This window comes from Lissotriton helveticus, chromosome 9 (assembly GCF_964261635.1).
Source record: "Lissotriton helveticus chromosome 9, aLisHel1.1, whole genome shotgun sequence".
In the NCBI taxonomy this organism is placed as follows: Eukaryota; Metazoa; Chordata; class Amphibia; order Caudata; family Salamandridae; genus Lissotriton; species Lissotriton helveticus.
In genome coordinates, this window is record NC_136070.1 from 443,282,539 (window position 1) to 443,307,816 (window position 25,278).

Below are 25,278 nucleotides of genomic sequence, written 5' to 3' on the forward strand. Positions count from 1 at the left end.
ACCGATTCAGCTTCCACACCCCCACCGGAAGCCTCCGCTCTGCCAACCTCGCCCTCGCCACAGTTCCTCGTATCCGGAAAGCCACCGCTGAAGGCAGATCCTTCTCCTACCTCGCCGCCAAGACCGGGAACACTCTCCCTACCAGTCTACGACAGACTCAGGACCTACTGGCCTTCAGAAGACTTCTCAAGACGAACTTTTTATAGGTTTCTTGCCTATTAATTGTGAGGTTTTTCTAGGGCTTTGTATCGCCACATTTATGCTTTCCATAATAAGATATGGGTGGGCGGAGAAGCTTTTTGCTCAGAATCTCGCAGTTAAATCGCTTGCCCACCCCTAGTATGTGAGTGAATAGAACCTTGTTAATCACATATCTGTTTGTCAAGTCACAACAGTACATTCTCAGTACAGTTTCTCTATCGGCTGCCCCACCATTTCGTTTCTGCGATTCAGCACTTCCTTCCAGAACAGCTGGATTTTAGCGCAATCCCAGCATATCTGTGTGAGCCTTGCTAACCCAGTTCCACACCTCCTACACTTGTCTGATGTATGCAGGCATATGGTATGTGGCATAAAGTACAACCTCATCCTGAGTTTATATTCTGTCTCCCTGTGTGTTATACTCCGAAGCTGTTTCAGTATACCATGACAAACACCCTCATTCAGCTTCAGTGAATTTCCTCCTCAGGTCTAACTCTCATTGGTATTGGTAGTTTCAATTTGTAAACTATCCCCCCAAATTTAGAATGGAATATATGTTTGAGATCAGATCTTTAGTGGATTCAAATTGAGATAGAAAAGCTTCAGTGGCATTTAATTGCATGGGGGCTGCCATTTTGCTACACGGTTGTAATACCCAGTCGCATATTTGCGCATATTGTAGTCTCTCCTGCTCAGTTACCCCAAAAACGGGTTCGAACTCCATAAAAACCTTCATGTTGCCCTTCGTAAATAGGTCTCTTAGCATAAGGCATTCACCTGACTGCCATCTTTCAAATCTTTTCCCTTTCAAGGCTAGATTAAGCCAGGATTCTGATGTAGGAGGAACAGCGACAGATATGCGATATGGTCTCCCTTAACTGCCACTGTATCCCATATCAGGAGTGCTGTTTTTGGATACAGTAGAAATATAGAGATTGCCTGAACTGTGCACCTTGGAGAGCCACAGAGTGTCCCATTGGGGCCTCCTGACAGGGCTTGTTCAATATGTGTCCATTGTTTGTCTGTTTCTCGTTGGGACCATTCAACCCCCAGGTGTGTTGCGTAGTAGTACTTTAATATATCTGGGCACGCCAATCCGCCCTTTTCATGTGGCACCATCAACACCTTTTTGGCTCTTCTAGTCCTCCCTTCAGCTCAAAAAACTGATAGCAGCGTCTGTTACAGAGATTGGATTTCTAGTATTGGTATGGCAGTGGCAATGTCTGAAATAGATACAGAAGACTGAGTAGTATGTTCATTTTAATCACAGTGAGTTCCCCCAGCTATGTTATGTAGAGCCCATGCCATCTAACGAGGTCCGATGCAATTTGTGCTTTCAGGGAGGGCCAGTTAATCCTAGCCCAGTTTGTAAATGCTCTTGAATTAGAATGCCTAAGTATCTAATAGTGGATGTGTTCCTTACTTGTCCAGGCAGGAGGTTAATGTTGAGGATTTACGATTTATATTTATTGATTTTGAACTACGATATCTGCTTACATACTTCCAGGGCTTTTATGGCCTCTGGAAGAGTAGTTTCAGGCTCTGTGCTAGTAGAAAGCACATTGTCTGAAAATAGACTTATCTTGTGGTCATTATGCCCAAAGGTTACCCTCTTATCATTGATGATTTTCGTGTGTGTAATTACAGCTGATCAGTGGTCACGGAGAACTAGAAGGGCAATTTGGGGCAGCTGGTCCCTCTTAGCAGATTAATTTATTGAGGGCTTATGCCATTAACTCTTACTTTGACTCTCAGGAAATGGAAGTTAACCAAGATCCATTCCCCTCATCACAGGCCCTAAACCTATTCTGCTTAGGACACTTTCCAGGAATTCCCAGCTCACCCTCTCAAACACCTACTCTGTGCCTAGCGTGTGGTGTGTGGTCGGTATACCCTTGTTATTAGCTTTTATTATCAAGTGGACAACTCTCTAAACATCATCGGAACCGTGCCACCCCTGCACACATCTCTTTTAGCCAACACAGAGTATAGTGACGGTATTTTATCTAGTCTAGTGGTCAACACTTTAGTAACTATTTTAAAAATCCACATTTAACAGGGCTATTGGGCATAAGGATCTACAGTCTCTACGGCCAGCCCTCTTCTGGGGATTAGTGCTGTCTCTGCTTCCCCATCAAAGGCATAACCCCAAAGGTAGCAGTAAATGAATTAAAAACATTGTCAGTGGGCCAAGCACTACAGCTGCAATATCCCTATCAAAGGCCATCAGGTCCTGGTGTCCTAATTGGTTAAATGGCCTTCGTGGCTGTGAGCATCTCCTATGCGTCTGTTGGTTTATCCAGTTCAGTTTCGTTATCCATTGCCTGGTGTTTTTTGCTCAAATGTCTGATCCAGGAATGCAGACATTTCAATATGGTCAGACTGGTCAGCAGAGTATAGATATTTATAGAACTTAACAAATGTGTCCCTTTTCTTGCTTTCATAATCTGTAAGGCACCTTTCTACTGTTAGAATCTCTGCTCTGTAGGATTTCGCCCTTTGTGCTCAGATTCTCATGCCAAAGAGATGGTTTGACTTAGTATCCATTTCCTAGACTTTTTTATTCTAAAGAGGGCTAGCTCTGCTTTTTTTATTGTGTGGTATTTGCAGTTGTACTTTGTTAGGTAATGTCTCTGGCCAGCTTAAGTGTTGGGGAGTTTTTATTTGTTGGTTAGCTAGTTCGCTTAGCAATGTATTTTCAGTCAGGATGTCATCTTGTGCTCCCCGAATGATTTCCCTGACCACAACTCCAGTAGTCCCCTTGAATGCATCCCAGCTTGTCTGTCTTTTGAATCATTCATTACCATATAGTTAAGGTTGCCATTTTTTAAGTCCTCCCAGCGGGCAGGGCCTTTAAAGTAGTGCATCTGAATTCTCCAATGCCCTCGGCAGCACAACGGTTTGCCCCTTCGCGTTCAAACTCCAGCTTGGCGTGGTCTGAAAGAGTGCCTCCTATCAGTTGCCCACTGAGCATTCTATGTAAAGGATTCCTAGAAATGAATATGTAATCAGTGTTAGTATAAGTTCTGTGAACAGAAGAGTACACAGAGTCCTTAGTTCCCCAGCGTGTATATCTCAAAGCGTTAGTCAGGCCCTGATCGTTGAAATGTTCTCTTAATTTCTTAGGCATAGTTTTCGTATTTGCTGAAGCTTGAGCTCTCTTATTCAACACTGCGTCCCTGACCAAGTTTAGATCCACTCTCATAATTAACATACCAGTCATCTGCCCGATATGATCTTTAAAAACGAGGGAGGGGGCGTGGCTTAGCGGGCGCTGATGGCGGACGTGGCTCTCTAGAGCTCCCGCTAGCCCGGCGATTATCCTTCCTTTTATCCTGCCCTCGGACCCTGCATTCTTTGCCACAAGTGCAGTGACAGTGGCGGATAGCGCTGGGAGCCATCCGATCCTGAGAGCGGCGCTCCCGGGACACCCGGAGTGTCGGAATCGGCCGGGGCGGGGAGCGGCCTGGACCCGGGTGCTGGCGCCGGGGCCTCGAGTTTGGCGTCCCCGGGCCGGTGGGCCCGAGCGTGGACCGCAGAGCCTCCCTGTCTGCCTGATCCCTGGGCTGCCTAGTGTTACCGAGGCACTGGGGTGATCCCTGGGTGCCCCTGCAGTGGTGGTGGCTGGGACTGGTGCCCCGGGGAGCCGCGGAGAACGTGCAGCGGCCTACCTCGCCTGGCTGAAGCAGGGGCCTCGAGTTTGGAGGCGTCCCGCCTGGATCCACCGGCCGGCCGGCGGCGACCCTTGCTGCAGTGTCCATCGAGCAGTGGCCTGGGGGCCGGAGTGCCGGCCGGGAGAGGAGGAGCGGAGGGGCCCCCTGCAGTGTGCGGACCTGCCGGCATAGCTGGGGGCTGCGGTGAGGCGGCCCTGCGGGAGGGCCTCGTGAAGCCTGGAGTAGCCGGATCCCCCCTGTGACCACCGGGGTCAGTGTGGTGGCGGTGCAGGCCTTGGACGCGAGGAGGGCGGAGCAGGGGCCTCGGGTTTGGCGGCCTCTGCCCAGAGTCACCGACGCTGATCCTTGGACCGGAGGTGTTGGAGCATAGGAGCCCCCGAAAGCTCTGACCGAGGGCCTGAGTGGTGGACAGTCCCGAGGGGTGACCCTCTTGCAGGTGCGTGTTGCCCGGCCGTCTCTGCTGCCGCCATGACCAGAGGTGGAGGTGGCGCGGCCGCCGCCAAAACGGGACCTATCGACAAATTCACTGGCCCTGGAGGGGGTGCCGGAGGAGGCTAGAATACTGGACCGGACAATGCAGCGCTGCTGACGGCCATCACGCAGTCCCGCGACATGTTGGACGCTAAGATTGGCGCGGTGGGTGCCGATGTGATGCTGTTGCGTCAGGACCTTCGCAATGCGGTCGCCCGCATCACCGAAACGGAGACCAGGGTCACGGCGGTGGAGGGAGACGTGGGCGCTCTCAAGAAGAGGGTTGCTGACCTGGAACAGTCTCAGCGCGGCCTAGCGCTTCGTGTGGAGGACGCTGAGGGAAGGGCGCGACGGAACAACCTGCGCTTTATTGGCTTTCCGGAGGACTGTGAGAAGGGGCATATGGACACTTTCCTATCCCAGTGGCTGGAGAGCTGGCTGCCCCCGGACGCCCTGTCGCGCTGCTTCGTGGTGGAGCGTGCACACCGCGCCTTAACGCAGAAGCCGCCGACTGGGGAGCGGCCTCGCCCGATCATCGCCCGGATCCTCAATTTCCATGATAGAGACGTCATTCTCCGCGAGGCACGGCTTAAAGACACTCTGCTCTACAATAATCCGGAGGCCGTCTTCAGGTGGACCGACGAGGCGGTCAGACTACGGCCGCACGCCCAGCCGGGGTTGAACTCCGGCTCCTCACGCAGCTCATCTCAGGATCGGGGGGACCAGCCGGGCAAAGGAAAACGACATCGCAAGTCCCGCTCGCGCCGACGGTCCCTGTCCCGGGACCCCCTGCTGGGGGACACGCAACATGCTACGGACACTTCTGACAAGGACGTCTGATCGTCGTTGGCTGGCCACCTACTGACTGCCTTCATCAGTGATCTTACACCGTGGCGGCTGAACTTTGCTCGGTGGGACGGACATTGGCTGGTGCAGTATTACCCTGTTATTTGGCGGCAATGTGGGACCCTTGCGGCCTTCTGTTTCTTGGAACCGCACTGCCTTTAGCCTGGCTGTGTGTTTGATGGGGTTCGGGGCACGCTATGTGGGCTACCTCCTCCTATTGGGACTGTGGGGTGGCTTTCGGGAGTGTGTCTAGTTGGTTGGGGGGGCTAGTTGGGATCCATTGGCATGCTTGACTTTCGGCAGTATGTTTTGGGCCTGGGTACCGTATGCCGCGACAGATGCTTCATTGTTTTTTGAGGTATAGGGGTGGGGGAGGGGGGAGCTGGGGTGTGGAGTTTGGGGTTGTGTTATGTGGGGTGCACGTGTTCTTTGTGATATTTGCAATTGGGGTGTGGGAGGTCTGGGTCGGGTGCTGGAGAGCGCGGGGTTTCCCTGTCCATGACAATGGCTGATGTTCCCAGTCTAGCGTCTCCTGACGCTTCCATGCGCATTCTGAGCTGGAATGTTCGGGGGCTCCTGGACAAGATTAAGCGGGGGGCTGTGCTTCGCTGGGCCAAAAGGGACCTTGCGGATGTGCTCCTCCTTCAGGAAACTCACATGCTGGGCACTAAGGCACTGAGTCTGCAGCGGTTTGGCTTCCACCAGGTGTTCCATGCTGGATTTACTAGGGGTTCGAGGGGAGTGGCCATTCTTGTCCACAGACGGCTAGCCTACACTCATGAGCGTCAGTGGCTAGATCCTCAGGGCCGATTTGTGTTTATACAAGGGAAGATCGGTGTGGAGCCTGTGGTGTTTGGTAGTGTGTATGCCCCTCCCCCGCTGCAATGGGCCCTTGCGGAGCGATTGTTTGCCCTGTGGACTGAGCTCCCCCGTTCCCTGGCTGTGATTGGTGGAGATTGGAATGATGTGGTAGACTTGGCGTTGGACAGGCAGAGGGGACCGGGGGCAGCGCCTGTGGCCTCCCCTACACGGTTGAGTGCTATGATTGATGGCCTCGGATGGGTAGATGTTTGGCGACACTTGCATGCGGGGCGGCGGGAATACACTTATGTTTCGGCTGTGCATGGCTCCCTTTCGCGCCTTGATTGTGTGTTTGTGCCGGGGGCTTTCCTTGACAGAGTGAAGGGGGCGGCGATCCGGCCTCGCGGGCTGTCTGACCACTCCCCCGTGGCGGTCCAAATTGATCTTTGTAAGACGCGCCAATCATTTCGATGGCGGATGTCTACGTGGCACCTGCAGCGTCCGGACTACTCTCAGCATCTGCGTGGCGCGATTGCCCATTATTGGCAGGACAATCTTGCGGTAGGGGTGGACGCGGTGACGGTCTGGGAGGCTATGAAGCCCGTCCTGCGGGGTGTCGATATTGCCTGGTGCGCTTCTGCCCGCCGGACTCGGCAGAGTGGCATTGTTGCCGCTGCGGCGCACGTGGAGGTGCTGGAGGCGAGGCACAGGGACGCAGCCGATGATATTACACTGCGGCTGCTCCTACAGGCGCAGCAGTCTTACTCCTCTGTCTTATTGGATGAGGCTCGCCAGGCGTGGTTGGCTACGCGTAGTAGGGTGTACCAGTGGGGCGATAAGTCTTGCACCATGCTCCACAGGCTTTGTCAACAGTCCTTGCAGCCGGTCACTCTGCCGGGGTTGGTCGATGACGCCGGGGTAGCGATAACAGATCCTGCGGTCCTGGCGGCGAGCTTTGCGCGCTATTATGGGCGTCAATATGCCTCTCGGGAGGACATGTCCCCGGACGGCATTGAAGGATACCTTGCGGCAGTCCCCCCACATGCTATATCGGATGAGGTGCGCGATGACTTAGATTTCCCCCTGACGGCAGAGGAATTGGGCGACGCACTGGGTCAGCTTAATGCGGGCAAGGCGCCTGGGCCGAGTGGGTTCCCCAGTGAATTCTATAGGAAGTTTCATCTGCAGCTCGGTCCCCACTACAGGCGGGCGCTGGAACTGGCGAGGGAACGTGGCAGCCTCCCCCCGGACTGGCGTCACGCCGAAATTGTGGTGTTTCAGAAGCCTGGCAGACCCCCTGACCGCCATGAGTCTTATCGCCCTATATCCCTCATTAACTTCGAGGCTAAGCTCCTGGCCAAAGCGCTCGCGAACTGCCTGCTTCCTCACATCTCGGCCCTTGTCCACCCTGATCAGGCGGGCTTCATGCCGCACAGAGCGACAAGACACAACATCCGGCGGGCGCAGGCCGCGGTTGACGCGATCGGGTCTTCCGGGGATCAGGCGGCACTTCTGCTGGCGGATATTGATAGTGCATTTGATTCGGTCAGCTGGACCTATCTGTTTGCTCTCTTGCCGCTGCTGAACTTGGGCCCGGTCTTTATCTTCTATGTTCGGTTCCTTCTTACTGATGTCACAGCGTCGGTACGGGTCTCTGGAGCGGTCTCCGCTCGGTTTCCTGTGACCAGGGGTACGCGTCAGGGGTGCCCCCTCTCCCCGTACCTATTTGCACTGGCTATGGAACCGTTGGCCGCCCGGGTGCGCCGTGATGTCATTTATCGAGGCTTTGTGTGGGGGACGGATCACTCAGACCGCATAGCCTTGTATGCGGATGACGTCCTCTTCTTCATGACGGATTTGCAGCGTACGGGCCCCCGTATCCTTGAGTTGATGCAGGAGTTTGGTCAGGCGTCGGGGCTCTTTCTTAATCCGCGTAAGTCGACCCTGTGGTTGTTGGGGGGTGACTCGGCCTGCTGTCCGTGGGCTGCGTCCCTTCGGGTGGCTGTTGATGGCGTGAAGTATTTGGGTGTTTTCCTCTCGACTTCTGCCTCGGTAGCGTGGGATCGGAATGTCCAGCCGGTGTGGGATCGGGTCCAGATGGACGTCAAGACGTGGACGCGTATGCCCCTTAACATCTATGGTCGGTCGGCCATCTTCAAGATGGTGGCCTTACCTCGGCTTCTCTACCAACTGCAGAACCATCCATTTCGGATCGACTCACGGTGGTTCCGCAGTGTTAACTCGGTGCTGGGTCGGTTTCTGTGGGCTGGGGGTGCTTCTAGAGTCGCGCTGCGCACGTGCTTTCTCTCTACATACTGCGGCGGTTTGGCGTCCGCGGATCTGCTTTCTTACTATCAAGCCTCCCACCTCCTGGTGCTTAACGAGTGGTGGTACGGGGACCGTAGTGATCCGGCCTATGCCCTGGAGCACTCTCTGATGGATGGTGCCTCCCTACACACCTTACTGTATTCGGCCAGACGGAGGTGATTGTTGCCGAAAGTCACTCAGGTGGTCTTCGCGATCTGGCGACAAGCCTTGCATCGTGTGGGTTGGTGGGGTAGACTGACGGCCGAGACCCCGTTGTGGCGTAATGGCTTGCTTCCGGCGTTGGCTTCCTTACCGGGGTTTGGCGGCTGGGATGCAATCGGGATTTCGTCTCTCGGTCATGTTCTTACTGGCACTACGCTTAAGTCCTTTCAGGACCTTAGTTCTGAATTTAATATGCCCAAGTCCCAGTTCTTCCGGTACCTCCAGTTCCGCCACGCCCTTGCCCCTAGCCTAGTGGGCCTAGAGCAACTCCCTGAATTTAGTCCCATTGAAGCGAAACTCTTTATGGGGGACCTGGGTGACAAGAAGGTCTCTCAGATATATCGCTCCCTGGTCGCGCACTGTTCCCCTTCCCTGTCGACGTTGAAGGCCTCCTGGGAGAATGATGTCGGCCCCCTGGATGAGGACGACTGGCGTGAGGCCCTTGAATCTCCCCGTGGTACTGCCATAGCCATTCGTCTTCGCTTTATCCAATTCAAATACCTTCACAGGGCGTATTATACTAGGGACCGTCTGTGGCGAGCGGGCCTGATAGCCGCCCCGGAGTGTCTGAGGTGCGGTACTGAGAGGGGGACGCTTTTCCATACTGTGTGGTCCTGTGAGAGACTGACTAGATTCTGGGCTGGGGTTTGGGACTGCCTGTCGGAGGTGTTGGGGTGGGACCTGCCCCGTACCCCTAGGCTGGGCCTTCTCCATGTCCTGGAGGGCGTTGGGGGTAACATTTACAAACGACACCTGCTGCTGTTGGGGCTGGTGGTGGCCAAGCGAGACTTGGCACAGGCCTGGAAGAGCGACCGGGCCCCCCCGCTTGGTGTGTGGAAGGCAGGATTGGACTTCCTTATGGGCCTAGAGCTGCCGGTCTTTGAGGCCCGGGGGTGCCCACGCAAACACTACAAAATCTGGAAGCGGTGGGCGGACTACAGGGGCCTGATGCTTGACCCCCCAATAGACATTGATGATGTTCAGTCTCTTGAGATGGATCCTGTACCCTAGACTGTTGGCCCACACTGCCATTGCTATACACCTCATGTTGCTAAGCTGATCACGTGCACCGGGTTAGGGTGGGATAAGGAGTGGGTAGTTGGGGCTGAGGTGGGGGGTAGTTTTCTGCTTGGGGCTGGGTGGGATGGGGGGGATTGTTGGGGTAAGTCATTTTGAAACTCTGGGTTCACTGCCATGCTTTTCCACGTAAATCATTGACAGTCTCCTCCTGACTGTGGAGGGCTGTGCCGTATTCTGCTTGAACTCTTAATAAAAACGGTTTTGAAAAAAAAAAAAAAACGAGGGAGAAGAAATTGTCTTGGTGTGTTGGGGCCACAAATATTCAGAAACGGATTCAACTCCCCTTGTAGCTTAACCATGAGGATGACAAACCAGCCCTCTTGGTCCCTAATAAGCAAGGGCTCTTCCACAGTCATACTTCCTTTAAATAAGATTGCCACCCCCACCGAAGTCTACTTTGCTGACACCCAGAACTGCTGGGGTAGGACCTATGTATCATACTGTTTGTGTCCGTCATAAGAATATGGGTTCTTTTAGAGGAAGATTATACCTGAGTCTGACTGCCTGCGATACCTCCAATCCTTGTTGCTCTTATTAGAGGAGTTACGCCCCTGCCATTCAGTGACAGTAGCTTGAATGCTTAAGTGCCTACAACTTTACATCTCATATGTGCGCCCATTATCTCTTCTGTAGTACATGTTGTGTGTGACTCAGGTCCCCCAAACCTGCCTATAAGGAAAATAATTCCTCAAAACCAAACACAAAAATCAATCTTAGCACAGAAGTTGTTGAATCCCGAAAGCTAGTAATTGGTGCCTTGTACATTGCCTAAGCCTCATGGGGGCTAATGCTGGTATGGGCTCTGGAATCACTTATCCTGAGTTTCAGTGCACGTCTGCTGTGCTCCGATCTGCTTCTTACTCCATTTTCCAACTCCCGCCGATCAAAGCTACAATTAGTCTCCACACCTCAGCATTATTAGGCCATCCTTCTATTGCATCATCAGTGCGCCCTCGCGGAGCACCATCCAGCACTTTACTGTTGCATAACCCATGCTGCTGCCTTACAGTTCCATTGATGTCTATTGTAAGCACTACATGCTGCCCGGTCTCCGGGTTATCCTAGCATCATCATTTCTGTGCTGGTCTGCTTTATGGTCTCATTTGAGGGTTATATGCTTTTGCGAATGTGGGTTTGGCGTTTGCCATGCTCTCACCTTGGGATCCTCTTGGGATGATCCTGGCCCATTCTTGTCTGAACTCTCCTTACCTCGGCCTAAACAGTTTGATGCCCTCCCCTGGTGACTCGATTGTGTTATCCCTGCAGGTCATTTTGAATTCCAGGCCATCCGGGAGCAGGCATCCATGTTTGAACTTTTTACTGGACAGATCTTGTGTTACTTTACAAAAGTCTCTGCGACACTGCTGTGCAGTGGCTGTTAATCCACAGAATAGACACACGCCGCTTCCTTGGAACTGAAACGATTTATGCTCCCTTGCTCTGGCTATAATCTTTTCTTTTGGAATGAAGCATGCCACTATATTCGTTCCTTCAGTGCCTTCTTCAAGGTTGTTGATGCTGGCAGTACCTTGTCTTCATCTGTTTTCCAAATCTTCGCTTGTGGAAGTGAGCCATTGGATTTGCGTCTCCATATGGGAAAATGTGGCATTAGTTAGCTGATCCATTTCCAAGAATGTTTTCAGTTGCGCATCTATTTTTTTGGGTCTTTGATCTAGTTCACTGATATTAAACCTATTCTCTCATTTCCCTGTGGGGCTCAGGCATGTTTTTTGTGAGTGACTTATAAATGTTTCATATCAACTCAGCAAGGCAGGCCTTGAACTCTTCCTTTGTCAAAGTTCCAGTATGTTATGCCTCTAACATTGCTGAACTACGCAAGGTTGCTTGTTGGGAGCCCAAATATTAATCATCTGTTATATTGTGTTGGTCACCTCTTTGTATTGGCAGAGACACATGCAAGAGACTGGTGTCATTTATGTGCTTCTGGCAGATGTGATCTTTCATGCGGGATGTGTATAGAACTTGGCTGCCGGAAGGTTTTGGAGCTCACATCTCCCAGAGATGTCGGGGGATATGGTGTCTAACCATCAGCATTCACCACAGCCCCTCTCCTCAAGGTTATACTAACCCCTCCTGATGTGCTCCCCACGTGTTTGTCCCCTGCGCTCCCCTAGTGATGTTACACCTTCTTAGTTCAGCTGGTTCCATGTGCGGAGGCTGCCCGACATACTGATTGCCAGGATCTTTCTTCTGCCACATTTGGGCAAACCGCAACTCCCTCATGGCTTTCTTCCCTAGCCACACAGGGTCCACACGTTTCAAGGGCACGCCATGGCTCTCCACAATTGCTCACAGGGACCCCATGCTTCCCCTTTCAGCTGGTCGGTCGGGCTGGGCGTCTACTCTAAACCTGCTCTTCTTTCTCCAGGCTTTTTCTTGGCACTCTGAGTGGCAGACTCCGCACCTCTGTCCCAGAGTGAGTCCAGGGAGTCTCAGACTGCACACCCCTCCTGCCCCCTTCTTTCTCTGTGGGCTCACCAGCAAACATTGAAGCTGAGGGTCATTCCTTAGGGCTAGCCACCACAAGACCACTCACCAACTGGTTAGGGCCCACAAAGCCATCTAGTGTTCTGCCTCCATCAGCAGCTCATCATGCTCTGGTCACCATCTTGGAGCAGAATCCAAGAAAATCTTTCAAAGAAGCAGCTTTGCCACAGGTAGTACCACTCAAGTCACAACACCTGTCTAAATATGGCACTGCCTCATGTAGGTTCCTGTTTTTCAACGCCCTTTCAAGGGGGAGGGGGTCCTGATTTCTACCTAATTTTTGCTGAAATCCTCAATGTTTAAACAATGCTTCTACAGCAGACTAAGTATCATTCCTTCACAAGGTCATGTAGTGTAGGCATTGTCAATGATGTTGAAAAATGTCCCTATTTGCTACCCATGGCAACTACATATGGTGTCTGGGGCCTGACCATGATCCTTATGTGTCTGACTTCTGCACCTAAATTCATCCAAAAGCCACCAGAAAATGATAAGCCAAGTTATTTCTTGTTTGGCCTTTTAAAAAAAACTAAATATGATTCTTCTCTCCTTCAGGTAAGATAAAGGAACCGAACCTTCAAAGGGTTCTCCTGTTACAAATCCAAAAAATACCATCAGAAGCAGAAGTCTTTTTCATCCTTTTGCGCTGCCTCAGTCTTCAAAATCAGAATATCATCTTCAGTTAGAAAGAATGTGAATGCCGCCTTTGAGGACCTAGTTTGCTGATAAGCTTCCCAGTGCTCAGTGGTTTCAAGGATAGTAGAATGGGTTGGCTTAGATTCAGGTGCATCAAACATGCCCAGTCTTAATTTCAGGTGCAATGAAGATAATATTTCGGAGACCAATAATCTACTCTCTCCTTATCACACAAATGCTGGTCTTTCCATACCCCCCCCTTAAAGGTCCCCTCTGGGTGCATATCTTAATAAATCCACTTCTGGCACCAGTATAGATTTATTAAGACGAGATACCAAACACCATAGATTTCAGCGAAGCCATCACTTAGCTGGAGAACTTGTAATGAACTGTTCCCAGTACATATAATTAAAATGGCTTCAATATTCACTTGTACTAACTAGCATTTGAACTAGACAGTACCAGGACATATCTGCTCATACAGATATGGTCTCCCATGAAATATAGCGCACCCTGCCTTAGGGCTATAAGGCCTGCTGTACGGATGACTTACATATATTGCATGCAGTGTGTGTGGGCATGGCATACAGGGTGTGTCATGTTGTGTTTTCACATTTGTCTGCTCCATTTCATGCAGCCTTCAATGGCAGTCTGCATGACTTTGGTGGTGAGTACCTTAGGGTAGCACAATACATGCTGCAGCCCCTAGGAACCCTCTTTTGTACCCATGCCCTTGGTACCAGGGCACCATTTACTAGGGACTTAACAGAGGAGCTAACGGTCTTCCCATTTGGAGACTAATGGAACAGTTACCTTGTTTTAGGGAAAGAGCACTGGCACTGGGGACCTGGGTAGCAGGAACCCAGTGCCCTTCAGTCAAAATTGCATCAAATACTAGGCAAAAAGTGGGAGTGACCATGTCAAAATGGGGTACATTCCTAAACTTATGGGCCTACCCTTCTCCATGATGAGACAGCAGTGTGGGCATGATTCGAGCAGTATCATTTTTATTTGAAAAAGAATAGAAATAAAACGTTGTTGCTACCGTCCTAAAGCTTAAAGTTCAGTGTTTTTTCAAGATGAATGTTGTACGTACTGCAGAAGGGTTATACAAGTTTGCGAGCTGACCCAACAAAGCGCTAGCGTAGTCCAGTAAGATTTAATATGTGAGGGAATTACTATAGTTTATTTTCTCTAAGTGTGTTAATGCTTGCTGAAGCTGCCTTAACCTGATAAAAGGAGTACAGCACTGTCAAACTGACATGGATATCAAAATTGAGCTCAGCATAACATATACAACCAAGCTGTTTTTTCTTTTCTTCAAAATCTGCTGGTAACCCAAAATCACCACAGCTTATATTGAAACATGTTTTGCACTTGGGGCCCACTGGCACTCGTTTTTGGGGACCAGTAGTTTTTCTCAAAACAGACATTGCTCCAAAGCAAGAGAGAAAAACACACATGGGTGATTTTGGATGAAGAAAATGATGGAAAACTGTGATAGAGAAAGCAGAAATGGGAAAGTAACTGCAAGACTGAGCTAATGGTACAGGAAGTGTCAGATTGTGGGTTAAAAAGGCATGAGGTGGAACCAGGACTATGCAGCCTTGGTATTCAGCAGCTTGACCTTTGATAGCACCAGAGGGGTCTTCTGGGCAAAATTATGGGCCTTAGGTCTTACTCTTTTACAAATTAAACACTGAAAATACTATAGACCGACTTTCACCTGACAGCCACCTCTTCTAGTCCTTCTTTCCTGGCATGAAAAATATCTTGTACTCGTTTAATAAATTCTGCGTAGAAATGAAATTGCAGATCTTTGTCGTTGACAAGTTTAAAATCTTTTAAATATCCACTTGCACACAATGTCATAAATAGGTATCCCAGCACTCACGTTCTTTGTGGTTATGAGGTGTTAGCAATTAAATGGCACACCCCAATTGCAATGTGTACTTCGTTGTGCTCTTTCTTGGATTTCTGTAGTGGGAAAATCAAATAGGACATTTGTGGCAAGGGGTACCTGGTGCTGCATGGTTGAAAGGATTGGCTGGCTGTTCAGCTATTTGATAGCACTAACATTGCCAAGAAAGACCCTGACTCGAAGATGAGGCTTGTTCTTCTTTCAGAAATGCCGAAACATAAACTGGATGTAAACGTTTCTTTAGTTTACAAATTATATTTTTCTGTAATATCCCTGTATGTAGAGAAGTTTGTGACTGCAGTGGTTCTTAAAACACAAATTTGGTCCAGGACTTCAAAAAAAAAAAAAGTTTTAAGTTTCATTGTGTATAACATTACTTTGTAAATTTGGGAGTGACCTCATTTATATCTTTTTCTGCGTTTATTATTATGAAATTCCATTTTTTGGGGGGGGGGGGGGATTCTAAAGAAGGTCCGAGTGTGTACCACGTGAAAATGTCACTTCTCTGTATCCCATACTTGACATTTTCATGTTTGAGATGAAGATTGAAAATGACATTCATGTCATTCTGTGAGTGCTTAATCACGTCAACTGTATGTTTTTAAATAACAGATGTAAGAACGCCTAAAATTGTCATGTCTGCTTTCATACTAAACTTTTTTTGCAGCGTTTTCAGAATCTTTGGCATGTATAACATTTGTTGATTGCAGCTGTTATTGTTCTTTTACAGGTAATCCTTATGTCGGCCACAATCAATTGCAAGGAGTTTGCCGATTACTTTGCAGTTCCAGTTCATAACAGATTGTTGCCAGCTTATGTGTACGAGGTTGAAGGCAAGCCACATGCAATCGAAGAGTATTATCTGGATGATTTGAAACATATTGATCGTTTTAAGGTAATTTTGGTCTCACCAAACTGCTTTTGGCACACTTTCCGTAAGCATGAAGAATTTCGAAATAGAATATTTACAGCACATTGCTTGTGATTTTGAGGTGCAAAACGTGCTTGGAATTGTAAATGCAACCTGTTATTTTCAGATTGTCTTGATAGAATTCTTTTTATATTGTGGTCGTTGTGGGATGGGTTGTACATTTGCCCGAACATTCTAATCCTTAACGTGATATAAAAAATGCAATTTTTGTGTATCGCCCTCATGCGAGTACTGCAGTCTAAAACTTAGATTTGATATCCCTCAATGGAGGCATGCAGTTCTTAATTTGTACGTGCGATTCATACAGTATGATGAAAACACAATCCGAAGAGTAGGTTACGTGATCATGTCCAAGGCTAGAAAACTTTTTGACACAGATTGTGAACGAAATAAAGCAGGCTATGGACTGTTTAGTACCGGGGGACGCCAGAAACCTTAATATAGGGTGCACTGGCAAACAGCAGCGTTCTGGTGGGATCTGTAGTAAGCGTGACTCGCTAGTAGTAGTGAGGCAGTGTCCTCAGTCTACAATTAGCAGCTTTTGCTTGGTTGAAACTCAAATCATGTATTTTAGGCGAAAAGGTTTGTATTTTCAGAACTCCTAAGCTAATGTTTAGAGTAAAATGGTTGAAATATACAAAATGTATGTAAAACTCATAATTAAGTGATATATCATGGGACATAGGGGAGGCTTATTACTAGTATTACCTTGGCGTCAGGGCCATTGCAGCTATAGCGCTTCTATATTAGTTGCTCTCAGGGCTTTAAGTGGGGGAGGTTGGGGGGGGGGCTATGGGGAGCTGAGCCCCCCAGTTTTTTTTGGAGGCCTCGAAAGGGGCCTCTAGGGGGACTCTATTTTCGGGCCTCAAAGGTCAAAGGTAGGGTGAGCAGACGTCCCGGTTTTTGTTTGGTGTTGTGTGGGTAACATGTCTTGATAGTGGAATACTGCCCATTTCGTTTTTCACTATTGAAAGGCTATCTTGCCCATAGGATAACATGGGGAATGCTGTGTGACATGTTTCCCGGCATATCTTTCTTGTAATCAAAGAAGAGAGAGAGGAACTAGTATGGATAGTTCGTTTCCCCTGGGTTATAATGTATAAACAAAGAGAACTAGCTATTAGGGTGATGTTTTGCGTTCTATGTGTCTGAATTGGAAAACCATTTGTTTTTTATGAAGGCCCTCACCCACCAACCTAGTTGGTGGCATGCTTCATCATCGCGCCCCACCCGAGGCACCGAGTGTGCCTCAAGTGTGCTGCGACGCCAGACTAACAATTTTAACAAATATGCGTCTTCTGTCTGTCCTTTTTTTTTCCTACAGGTACAATCAGAGAGGAAACACCTCTCACATATAAAAGCACCTTAGCCCGTGCTACACATACAGGGCATTAACGCACATTATTTTTCCCTGTAAACACCCCCTCACATATTAAGGTCCTGATGAAAGCCAGCTTTGAAAGAAGGCCTGGCTGAAACTAGTGACCACACTGGACATGGGAGACCATAAGTCTATCCCTACACGTCCCAAGCCTTTGTTTTTAATCACTGCCCGGGGCCCACTAATAAAGCACCTCTTTGGGAACCCAAGGACTGTATTTTAAAACCTCACGCAACACATCAGCACAGCACACTCACGCTCCAAAACCCGCTCCGCAGTAGTCTGGCGTCGCAGCACACCTGAGGCACACTCGGTGCCTCGGGTGGGGCCCGATGATGAAGCATGCCACCAACTAGGTTGGTGGGTGAGGGCCTTCATAAAAACCAAATGGTATTCCCATGCAGACACATAGAATGCAAAACATCACCCTAATAGCAAGTTCCCTGCATATCTTCCCATAACGGCAAGATAGACATATGGAATCTGGTATCCCTGAACTCAGAATTTAATAACACATCCTTTAGTGAAGATGGTTTTTTAAATTCTAAGTTTGGAAATAGCACTTTTAGAAAGTGGCTATTTTCTTGCTCAACCTTTCCGTGTGCCTCTGCCTGGTTGTGTATTGACTGTCTGGTTTGTGAGTGACAGGGACTGGGGACAGCTCCAGGAGGCTGGTTGAGTAAGCACAAGGCTGAATAGACCCATCTGCATGTAGAGTGGTGGGAGGAGTAGCACCTGGGTCTCAATAGGGCTGTGCCTGCCTGCCACAATGCTGGCTTCACCTCCTGCGGTGCGTCTGAAGGCCCTGGCCCACACTCACGAAGGAAGAAAGAGGTGCACTGGCAGAGTGCACCCAGACCTGGGTTAGATTGGCTCCAGGACCCCACACACAAGAAGAACAAAGACTTTTGGGGTATAAAAGTAGGACTGGAGCCCCAGTAAAAATAGATTAGGAAACTTTGTGATTAAGAAGGAATCCGTGCTGAGTGTCTGGGAGCTGAGCTACAGTTGCTGTGATTGCTGAGGAAGGGACTGTCTGCTGTGTGCTGTGTCCTCCTAACTTGAAGAGGAGCTGTGCTGTGTGCTTTACCCCTCTGAAGCCTGCCTGTCTCCAAGGGCCTAAAAAGAGCTGGGAACTCAGGGATACAAAAGTTCTCCAGTACCCACCCTTCCAACTGCTGTGTGGTGTCTGCGCTGTGCCTTCGTAAAGCTGCCCCCCTCGGCACACAGCTGGGGCGTAAGGTCGTGAGGCCTGCTCTGCCTCAAACGTGATCTGCCCCAGGATCAAGTCCCTCGCACTCTGTGTGTGCGGATTAACGCACCGCTGAGGATCTTTGGAGCGCCTGCTTTGCCCGCGAGCGCTGTGTGTACATTGACTCCACCACCGCCCCTCGAGCTGTGTGTGTGCCCGAGGCTGGGTTTGCCGCTCTGAGAAGGAGCATTGACACCCTGCCAGTATTCAGAACCACCAGCCAGGGATGGTCATTTCCGATCCGCGCTCAGATTGGACACAGCAACGAGGATTTCCCCCAGTGATGCAGAGGTTCGTCTGGCGGAGCTACGTTGCGCCTTGAGAGGCGCAAGGCATCCCCTAGCAACCGGGGTTCCCTCGCGCTCGTCATCGAGGAAAAGTGCTGCCTGAACCTGAGGCTGAGGCGCGTCCCACCGGCGAAAGCGGCTTCACTGGAGATCAGCGCGGACCTTCACATCCTAAGGTAACCGGTAACCGGAGTTTGCACAGGGGGGAGATTATGATCACATGCGCTACCGGCGTGCCTGCCTTCTCTTTACAGGTCTCCCTGTTGCTACTTACGTGTCAGTGGCGTAACGAAACTTAAGGGGGGCCCTCTGCAAAGTACCTGGAGAGAGCCCCCTCTGACCACACTCAGGAGCTTGGGGAGCCCCGCATCGTGGGGGCTGTGGGGGGCCTTTGTTACACCACTGGGGGAAGATCCATATTCAAGACTTCTTCTAGACTTTAGCCCAATAGCTGCCCTCGCTTTCCAGTTTATAATTCAGTTCACATCTGGTTGGCAGCCCTCGCAGTTGCTCATTGTCGCCCTCTCTATTTCTTGGGTCACCGTTGGCTCCTCTCCTTTGTATTGCTGCTTCTTGCCTACTTTGTTTGGTGGGTCTTACAAGTGTGTTTGCAGCATAAGCCGGGTCCTTCAGTCCGATTCCTGGCACGCCCCCAGGTCACTGTCGTACCACTCACTGCTGAAGCCAGTACGGCTTGTTTCATAAGGAATCTATTCCTTGTTATATGCCCAGTATTATCTGTACAGCACATGCCCTCAATCCTAGAGCCGGTCAGCTTTCCTCCCCTTGTAACACCAAGACAGGGGATGCTCTCTTTTAAAACAGAGCTGCGCAAAGGAGGTGGGCTCCAGCTCGCCATTGCTTTTCTGCTCCCATTCCCTGGTTCTCAGTTGATGGAGGCAAATTCAAGAATGTTCCTCTTTTCCATGGTAGAAGTAACTCTGTTGCTCTTAATCCAAATCAGTTTTACCAAAGTCTGCCTGTAAATATTATTAAACGATGTGTCCCGGATTCTGAGAAAGAACTTATAGCCAGCTTCAGTGTGCTAGATGAAGGCAACTTGCCTTCTGGTAATGAATACATTCTTCATGGTGAAACTCAAGATCCAGTAACTGTATTCAGAGGTTCAGCTGCCAGTAAGAGATGCTATCCAAGCTTTTAGACTTTTGAAAGATTTTGGTGGAAAGAAAACCCCTGAAGCATTAAAACAGTTACTAGTTTGCATGGAAACCCTGCCAGCAAGTAATGTGGATTACGAGAGAGGTTTCAGCGCAATGAACTTAATTGCTAGTCCAACAAGGGCCTCTCTTCTTGTAGAGACCATTTCTTCATGCTTAAGGGTAAAACTCAATAGTCCTCCATTTGAAACATTTGACGCAAAGCTGTATGTAAAGAGTTGGCTGGCAAAAGGTAGAAGGTCTGCTGAAGAACATTGTTGTGAGAAACCCCAGCAAAATAGACACAGTGAATATCTTCAAGGGTTTTGGGAAATCCTGCAATAGATTTCTAAGTAATGTAAATAATGTTTGGTGTGTTATGTCTTATACTTAATAATATACTTTTTTGCCTATTTTATTATCATTTGCTGGATGCGACTTCATGATTTTCTTAAGCACACAATGCTAGTTATCTTGATTTAGACCACACCCCTACTCTGATAGGCCACACCCCTTTAAGAAATTTGCAACACCTCCTTTTAGAGCACCCCCAGTTTTCTTTTCCCACTTAAAGCCATGGTTGCACTGATAATAATAGCATTTCCTGATGGGTTTCACTGAACATAGGTAGCTCTTATTACAGAGAAGATTGGAGACCCCTGCTCCAGATAGACTTAAAAGTGGGGTTTAGGTGATGCGCTCGGGATTCTTTGGGGTGTTTTTTGTTTCTTCTACTGTCATTCTCTGCTTTTAAGTTGTGTGTTGGAAAAGCAAAACAAAATTAAGTATTGAAAATTATAGTAAGTACCACAAACTGGAATTATGACTTAACTCTCCGCTTTTGAGTTCCTATATTAATAAAGTATGTCACTACTTCTTCGGGCCCCTGGGGATGCATCAAAGTGTTTGAAAGGAATGCAAGAGACTAAAGTAGAAACTCTTACCCGGTTAGCTAACCCTATGTATATTGCCACATAAACATGCAATTGTAAGCTTTACAAAATTATTTAATAAATCGATACTAGACTTACCAAACTTAACACAGTACTTAAATGCCAGGCTAGAAAATATGATGCTGTGCAGAATTACCATGCTGCAAAGCGACACAATAAAGATGGCTAATCATTTCAGACCGTATTTAGATATAAACAGACTTTTACTGAAGTAAAACTAATAGATAGGAAAGGCTGGCCTATGTGAAAGCGTTCATGAGTTTTCAATATTAATGACGCCCTCCAGAGACATATATATGATTTAGTTTATTTAAAATGCTTTTTTGCATATGAACATTGTGGGCCTTTCCATGCCTGAAAAGTGAGGGGAATAACACATAGGAGAGTGGTGTAACAGACCATATTTCTAAAATAAACTTCCAGCTATTAAATAATGCCACTGAGATTGTGACAAACACATTTGCACGGTAATAAGTTGCTTGGAGAAAGCTGTGGAAGGGAGGAACTGTAGAAGTGTTTTCATAAACATTGTAAAATGTACATGACGTTCTTTAAGGGAGTTCTTTAAGAATGGAATGTAGAACGTATCAGTAGACCGCATTGTGATTGGGTGAGCTGCTGAGAAGGTTGAGGGTAATACTGTAATTTTTCTTCCCAGTGGTGGGCGGTGTACATCTGAGGCTGGATAAATCTGTCAAACAGTCTGGAATTGACTTCTGCTCATTTCCATGGAATTGAATTGAATTTAGCAATTGGCGACAATTGAAAAGGCTTGCGCAGGGCACATGCGCTTTTATACCACCAACATTCTTTTCAAGTGTCCAGGCTGTCGAGACATCTAGTCAATCTTAAGAGATTTGACTGCAACCTTTACAGCGTGGCCAAAGGCATGCAACGTTGGGGCGTAGCCGCCACCAAAATATCATGGATCACCTCCTCGCTGCATCTAACCCCATCTGCATAATGAGGCTGTGGCATTGATGGGGGTATGATTCTGAAGGTTGCCTTTCCCGCCACTGAATGCTCCCTCACACACAACATTCCTTTGAGGAGCCCGCTCTGACTGGCACAGCCTCGGAGGCCCTGCAGCAATAGGGCTCAGGCGAGCCTGAGGCTGAGACTTCTGAGTCTCACAGGGGCCACAGGCCTATCTTCTCTGTAGGAAATGGACCAGGCGGTCCTGCAGGTATGCCGAAGCACCATCCTGGCTCCTGTTTGGCCTAACCACAGTTAGTTGCAAAGTCATCCACCATGGTGATTGCCTTTCTTGCCGCCGCGGCATCAGTCCATTGAAGGCCCCTGGATCCATACCTGCAGTACCCGGTGAGTGCATCACCCTCCTATTGGTACTTGGGCCCCTCGGTGTGTATGCCGTAAGGTCGAATGGCTGCCTTCAGAGTATTGGATTTCGGCGTTGCACCCCTCTCACTTCGCACTCTATGAACCGCAGCCCTCACTTGTGGCATAGCTGCGTCCTGCCATCCTCCCCAATACTCTGCTATTGCTTTGAAAGCTGAGCGGACTGACCATTGCTACTAACAGCTGGCGGCGCTAGCACTGAGTTCTTCCCCCTTCCCCCTTCGATTCCGCTTCTCCCCATGCGGCCTTAAGCACACTGGCCTCAGCTGGGGCCCACATTTATTTGTATGCTTGTTGCCCTGGAGGCAGGTATTCAACAGAGGAGAGCTGTGACAGGCCCAGCCCGGCCTTGATGCTTTGTGAGACATGTATGTATGGGGAGACGTGACTACAGTGTCGGTTTAAGGGTACTGCCCGCCTTTCTAAAAAGTGGCTATATTTGCGGGAGATGCTGGCAGCCCATTCAATATCTGGCAGTGCGTCCCTCAGGACTGGCTGCTTCTGTACCCACACTGGGCAGTTTTCCACAGCCCCCGCTTGCAGACCTCCAGATCAATTCTACTATTCCCTCCCATTTTGTCCGTAGGAGGCTGGGGGTGTCATGCACCTGCTGGTAGGGCTTCACAGCTACGTCTTTCATTTATGATTGTGAGGACAACCCCCTGTCATCATACTTGCCAGCTCTTTTGAGGACTTGGAGGTGCAAACCCATAGGAACAATATAATACTGGGCATTGCTGAGACAACAAATTTGGGACACTCAGATACATATGTTAACCAACTGTTTACGGATCTTTTCGACCGCGACAGCTTCTCATCTATGTTTGCAGTCAAACGTGCACACTGATCCTTTGGCCCCAGATTCCCAGACATTTGCGTCCACCTGGGGTACACATCAATACTTTTCTAGTTACAGTTTGTATTCCAGAGGAGCTTGTATTCTCATACATAAGTGTCTCTTTTTCTCTCCTCACCAGCCATGCAGACCCAGATGGTCGTTTTATTATACTTACTGGCATTTGGCAGACAAACGTGCATTATTGATTATAATCTGTGCCCCTGATATTGACTTACCTGAGTGTTTTTCATGACCTATATGCACATATGGGCTAGGCAGAGGCAAATCGGATTGTAATGGGTTGGAACTTTTCACCATGGTTCAGAATCCCTCAGACTCCAACAGTATACAACTGAGTGGTAAGCCCCAAACCGGGGGTGGGGGGAGGGCGTGGATGGGAAAGGGCCTTCACCATATCATAGATACTTATGCTCTTAGCAATATTTGGAGGTCACATCACCCTTTCTCGTCAGACTGTACCTTCTATTCCGCTCCCCATGATGTGTGGACACGGCTCGACTAGTGGCTTCTATCTGCCAATGCTGGGCACAGATGTGAGACTGTCTGGTCCTCCTGGTACTGTGTGTCCCCTATTGTGGCGGCCTGGAACGCTTCTGGAGATTACCCACTGAGGCGCTACATGATCAAGTCTTCTGTACTGAGCTACATGAAGTTATTGTTTAATATTTTGCTATAAATACTGGCACAGTGTCGACTCAGACCACTCTCTGGGAAGCCTTAAAGGCCTACATCTACATCTGCGGTATCTGCATGTCTAAACATGCCGGCATTCACAGAGATGTACGCTTCCAACTGACCCGGATCGAATCTGAGCTGTGAGACATTGACTGAGCTGACTAGCGACCAGGCTGCTCCCCCAGTTACATAGATGTTCGGTCCTCATAAACAACAATAATGATACAGGATATAATTATTAAAACTTGAAATATAATAATTTTCACCCAATCGTGATTTACGGTCAGCTCCCCATATCATATGGCGTTCGAGATTACCTTTGACAACATACATTGTCTCCGGTGACTGTTCAACATTATAGGTCACCTACCCACATTGAGAATTCTTCGATTGTCCCTATTGATGCCACTACCAGCCGTTACGGAGAGGGGGAGCGACCGGGGCGCACACGTGCACGAATACTCTACCCTAATCATCTTAGTGAATACATTACTGAACTCCACACCATCACTGGGACCAGTGTTATAGACAGTGAGGACATGTTGACTGAATAAAGCCGCTATTACGAGCACTTGTATACCTCCGATTCATTGGACATCAAGTCTGCGATCGCGGCCTACCTTGCAGAGGTTGCGATGTGTGGGTGACTGTTGGCCAACGATGCTTTTGAGCTGAACCTATAGCGTGTTAGGAAATTATGCAGGTAATGGATACCCCAGGCCTTGATGGCTTTACTGTAGCATTTTACAAAGCTTATAACCATCAAATAGCCCCACATCATCTTGCTATGTATGCAGAGTCCCTGGACACAGGCTCTCTGCTGCACACACTGCAGGAGCCAGTACTCTCACTTCTCCTGAAACCTGGCAAACCCCCCATTTATGCTCCTCTATCCGCCCACTTTCCCTCCTCAACCTAGACAACAAGATTTTAGCCAAAGTCTTCGCCATAAGATTGTCTCTGCCGATAGAGCAGATTTCCCTCGTTCAGTCCAGCTTTGTCCCCCATAGGGCCACCTCCCTCAATTTGAGGACTAAATTTACCGTTTTTGAACAGAATCTCCACAACTACTCCTGCGGTGGTGGCCTTGTTAGATGCTGCAAAGCCACTCGACTCGCTGGAGTGGTCTTTCCAGAGAGCGACGCTGACAAAACTAGGTCTCCCCTGCAGCTTCATCTCCTTGGTTATGCTCCTCTACTCTAACCCTGTTGGCATGCCTCAGGGTTAATGCCTCTGCACTGATAACTTCCTTCCTTGTCACTAGAAGGACCAGGTAGGGTTGCCCCCTATCCCTTCTCCTATTCATCCTTCAGAAGGACCCATTAGTTCACCTCCAGGAACAGCACATGCACTGTGGCTTATTTCCCCTCTCCTATTCTCAGTAAAATATGCAGACGATCTACTGCTGTTTGTCCGTCATCCATTTGACAACTTCGCCCCTCTGTTGAGTGAATTGCTACGTTTTGGGAGCCTTTCGGATCTCCATCTTAACTGAGCTAAATCTGAGCTCTTCCCACTAACTGAGAGCCCCCATCCTACGGTTGTCCACTCCCTTTAACCAAGAACATAGGCCTCACCAAATATTTAGGCATACACCTACATAGAGACAAGGACCAAATGCTCTGGCTCAATTATGGACCAGCCATTGACAAACTCTCAACACAAGTGAAACGTTGACTCAAACTCCCACTTTCCATAATTAAAATGGTTGTCCTCCCTCGCTTCTTGTATCTCTTCCTTAATATCCCAATACCGCT

The 25,278-nt window shown here is 49.0% G+C and overlaps 1 protein-coding gene across 2 annotated transcripts in view; it reads left to right on the forward strand.

The window, feature by feature from the left end:
* The window catches only part of TDRD9 (tudor domain containing 9), a 2,642,469-nt gene that overhangs the window by 590,323 nt on the left and 2,026,868 nt on the right, over positions 1-25,278 (forward strand). For both annotated transcript variants that reach the window (XM_078660267.1, XM_078660268.1), the window contains one exon: positions 15,398-15,562. In XM_078660267.1, the coding sequence (XP_078516393.1) occupies positions 15,398-15,562 (165 nt within the window). The remainder of the gene's footprint in view (positions 1-15,397; positions 15,563-25,278) is intronic.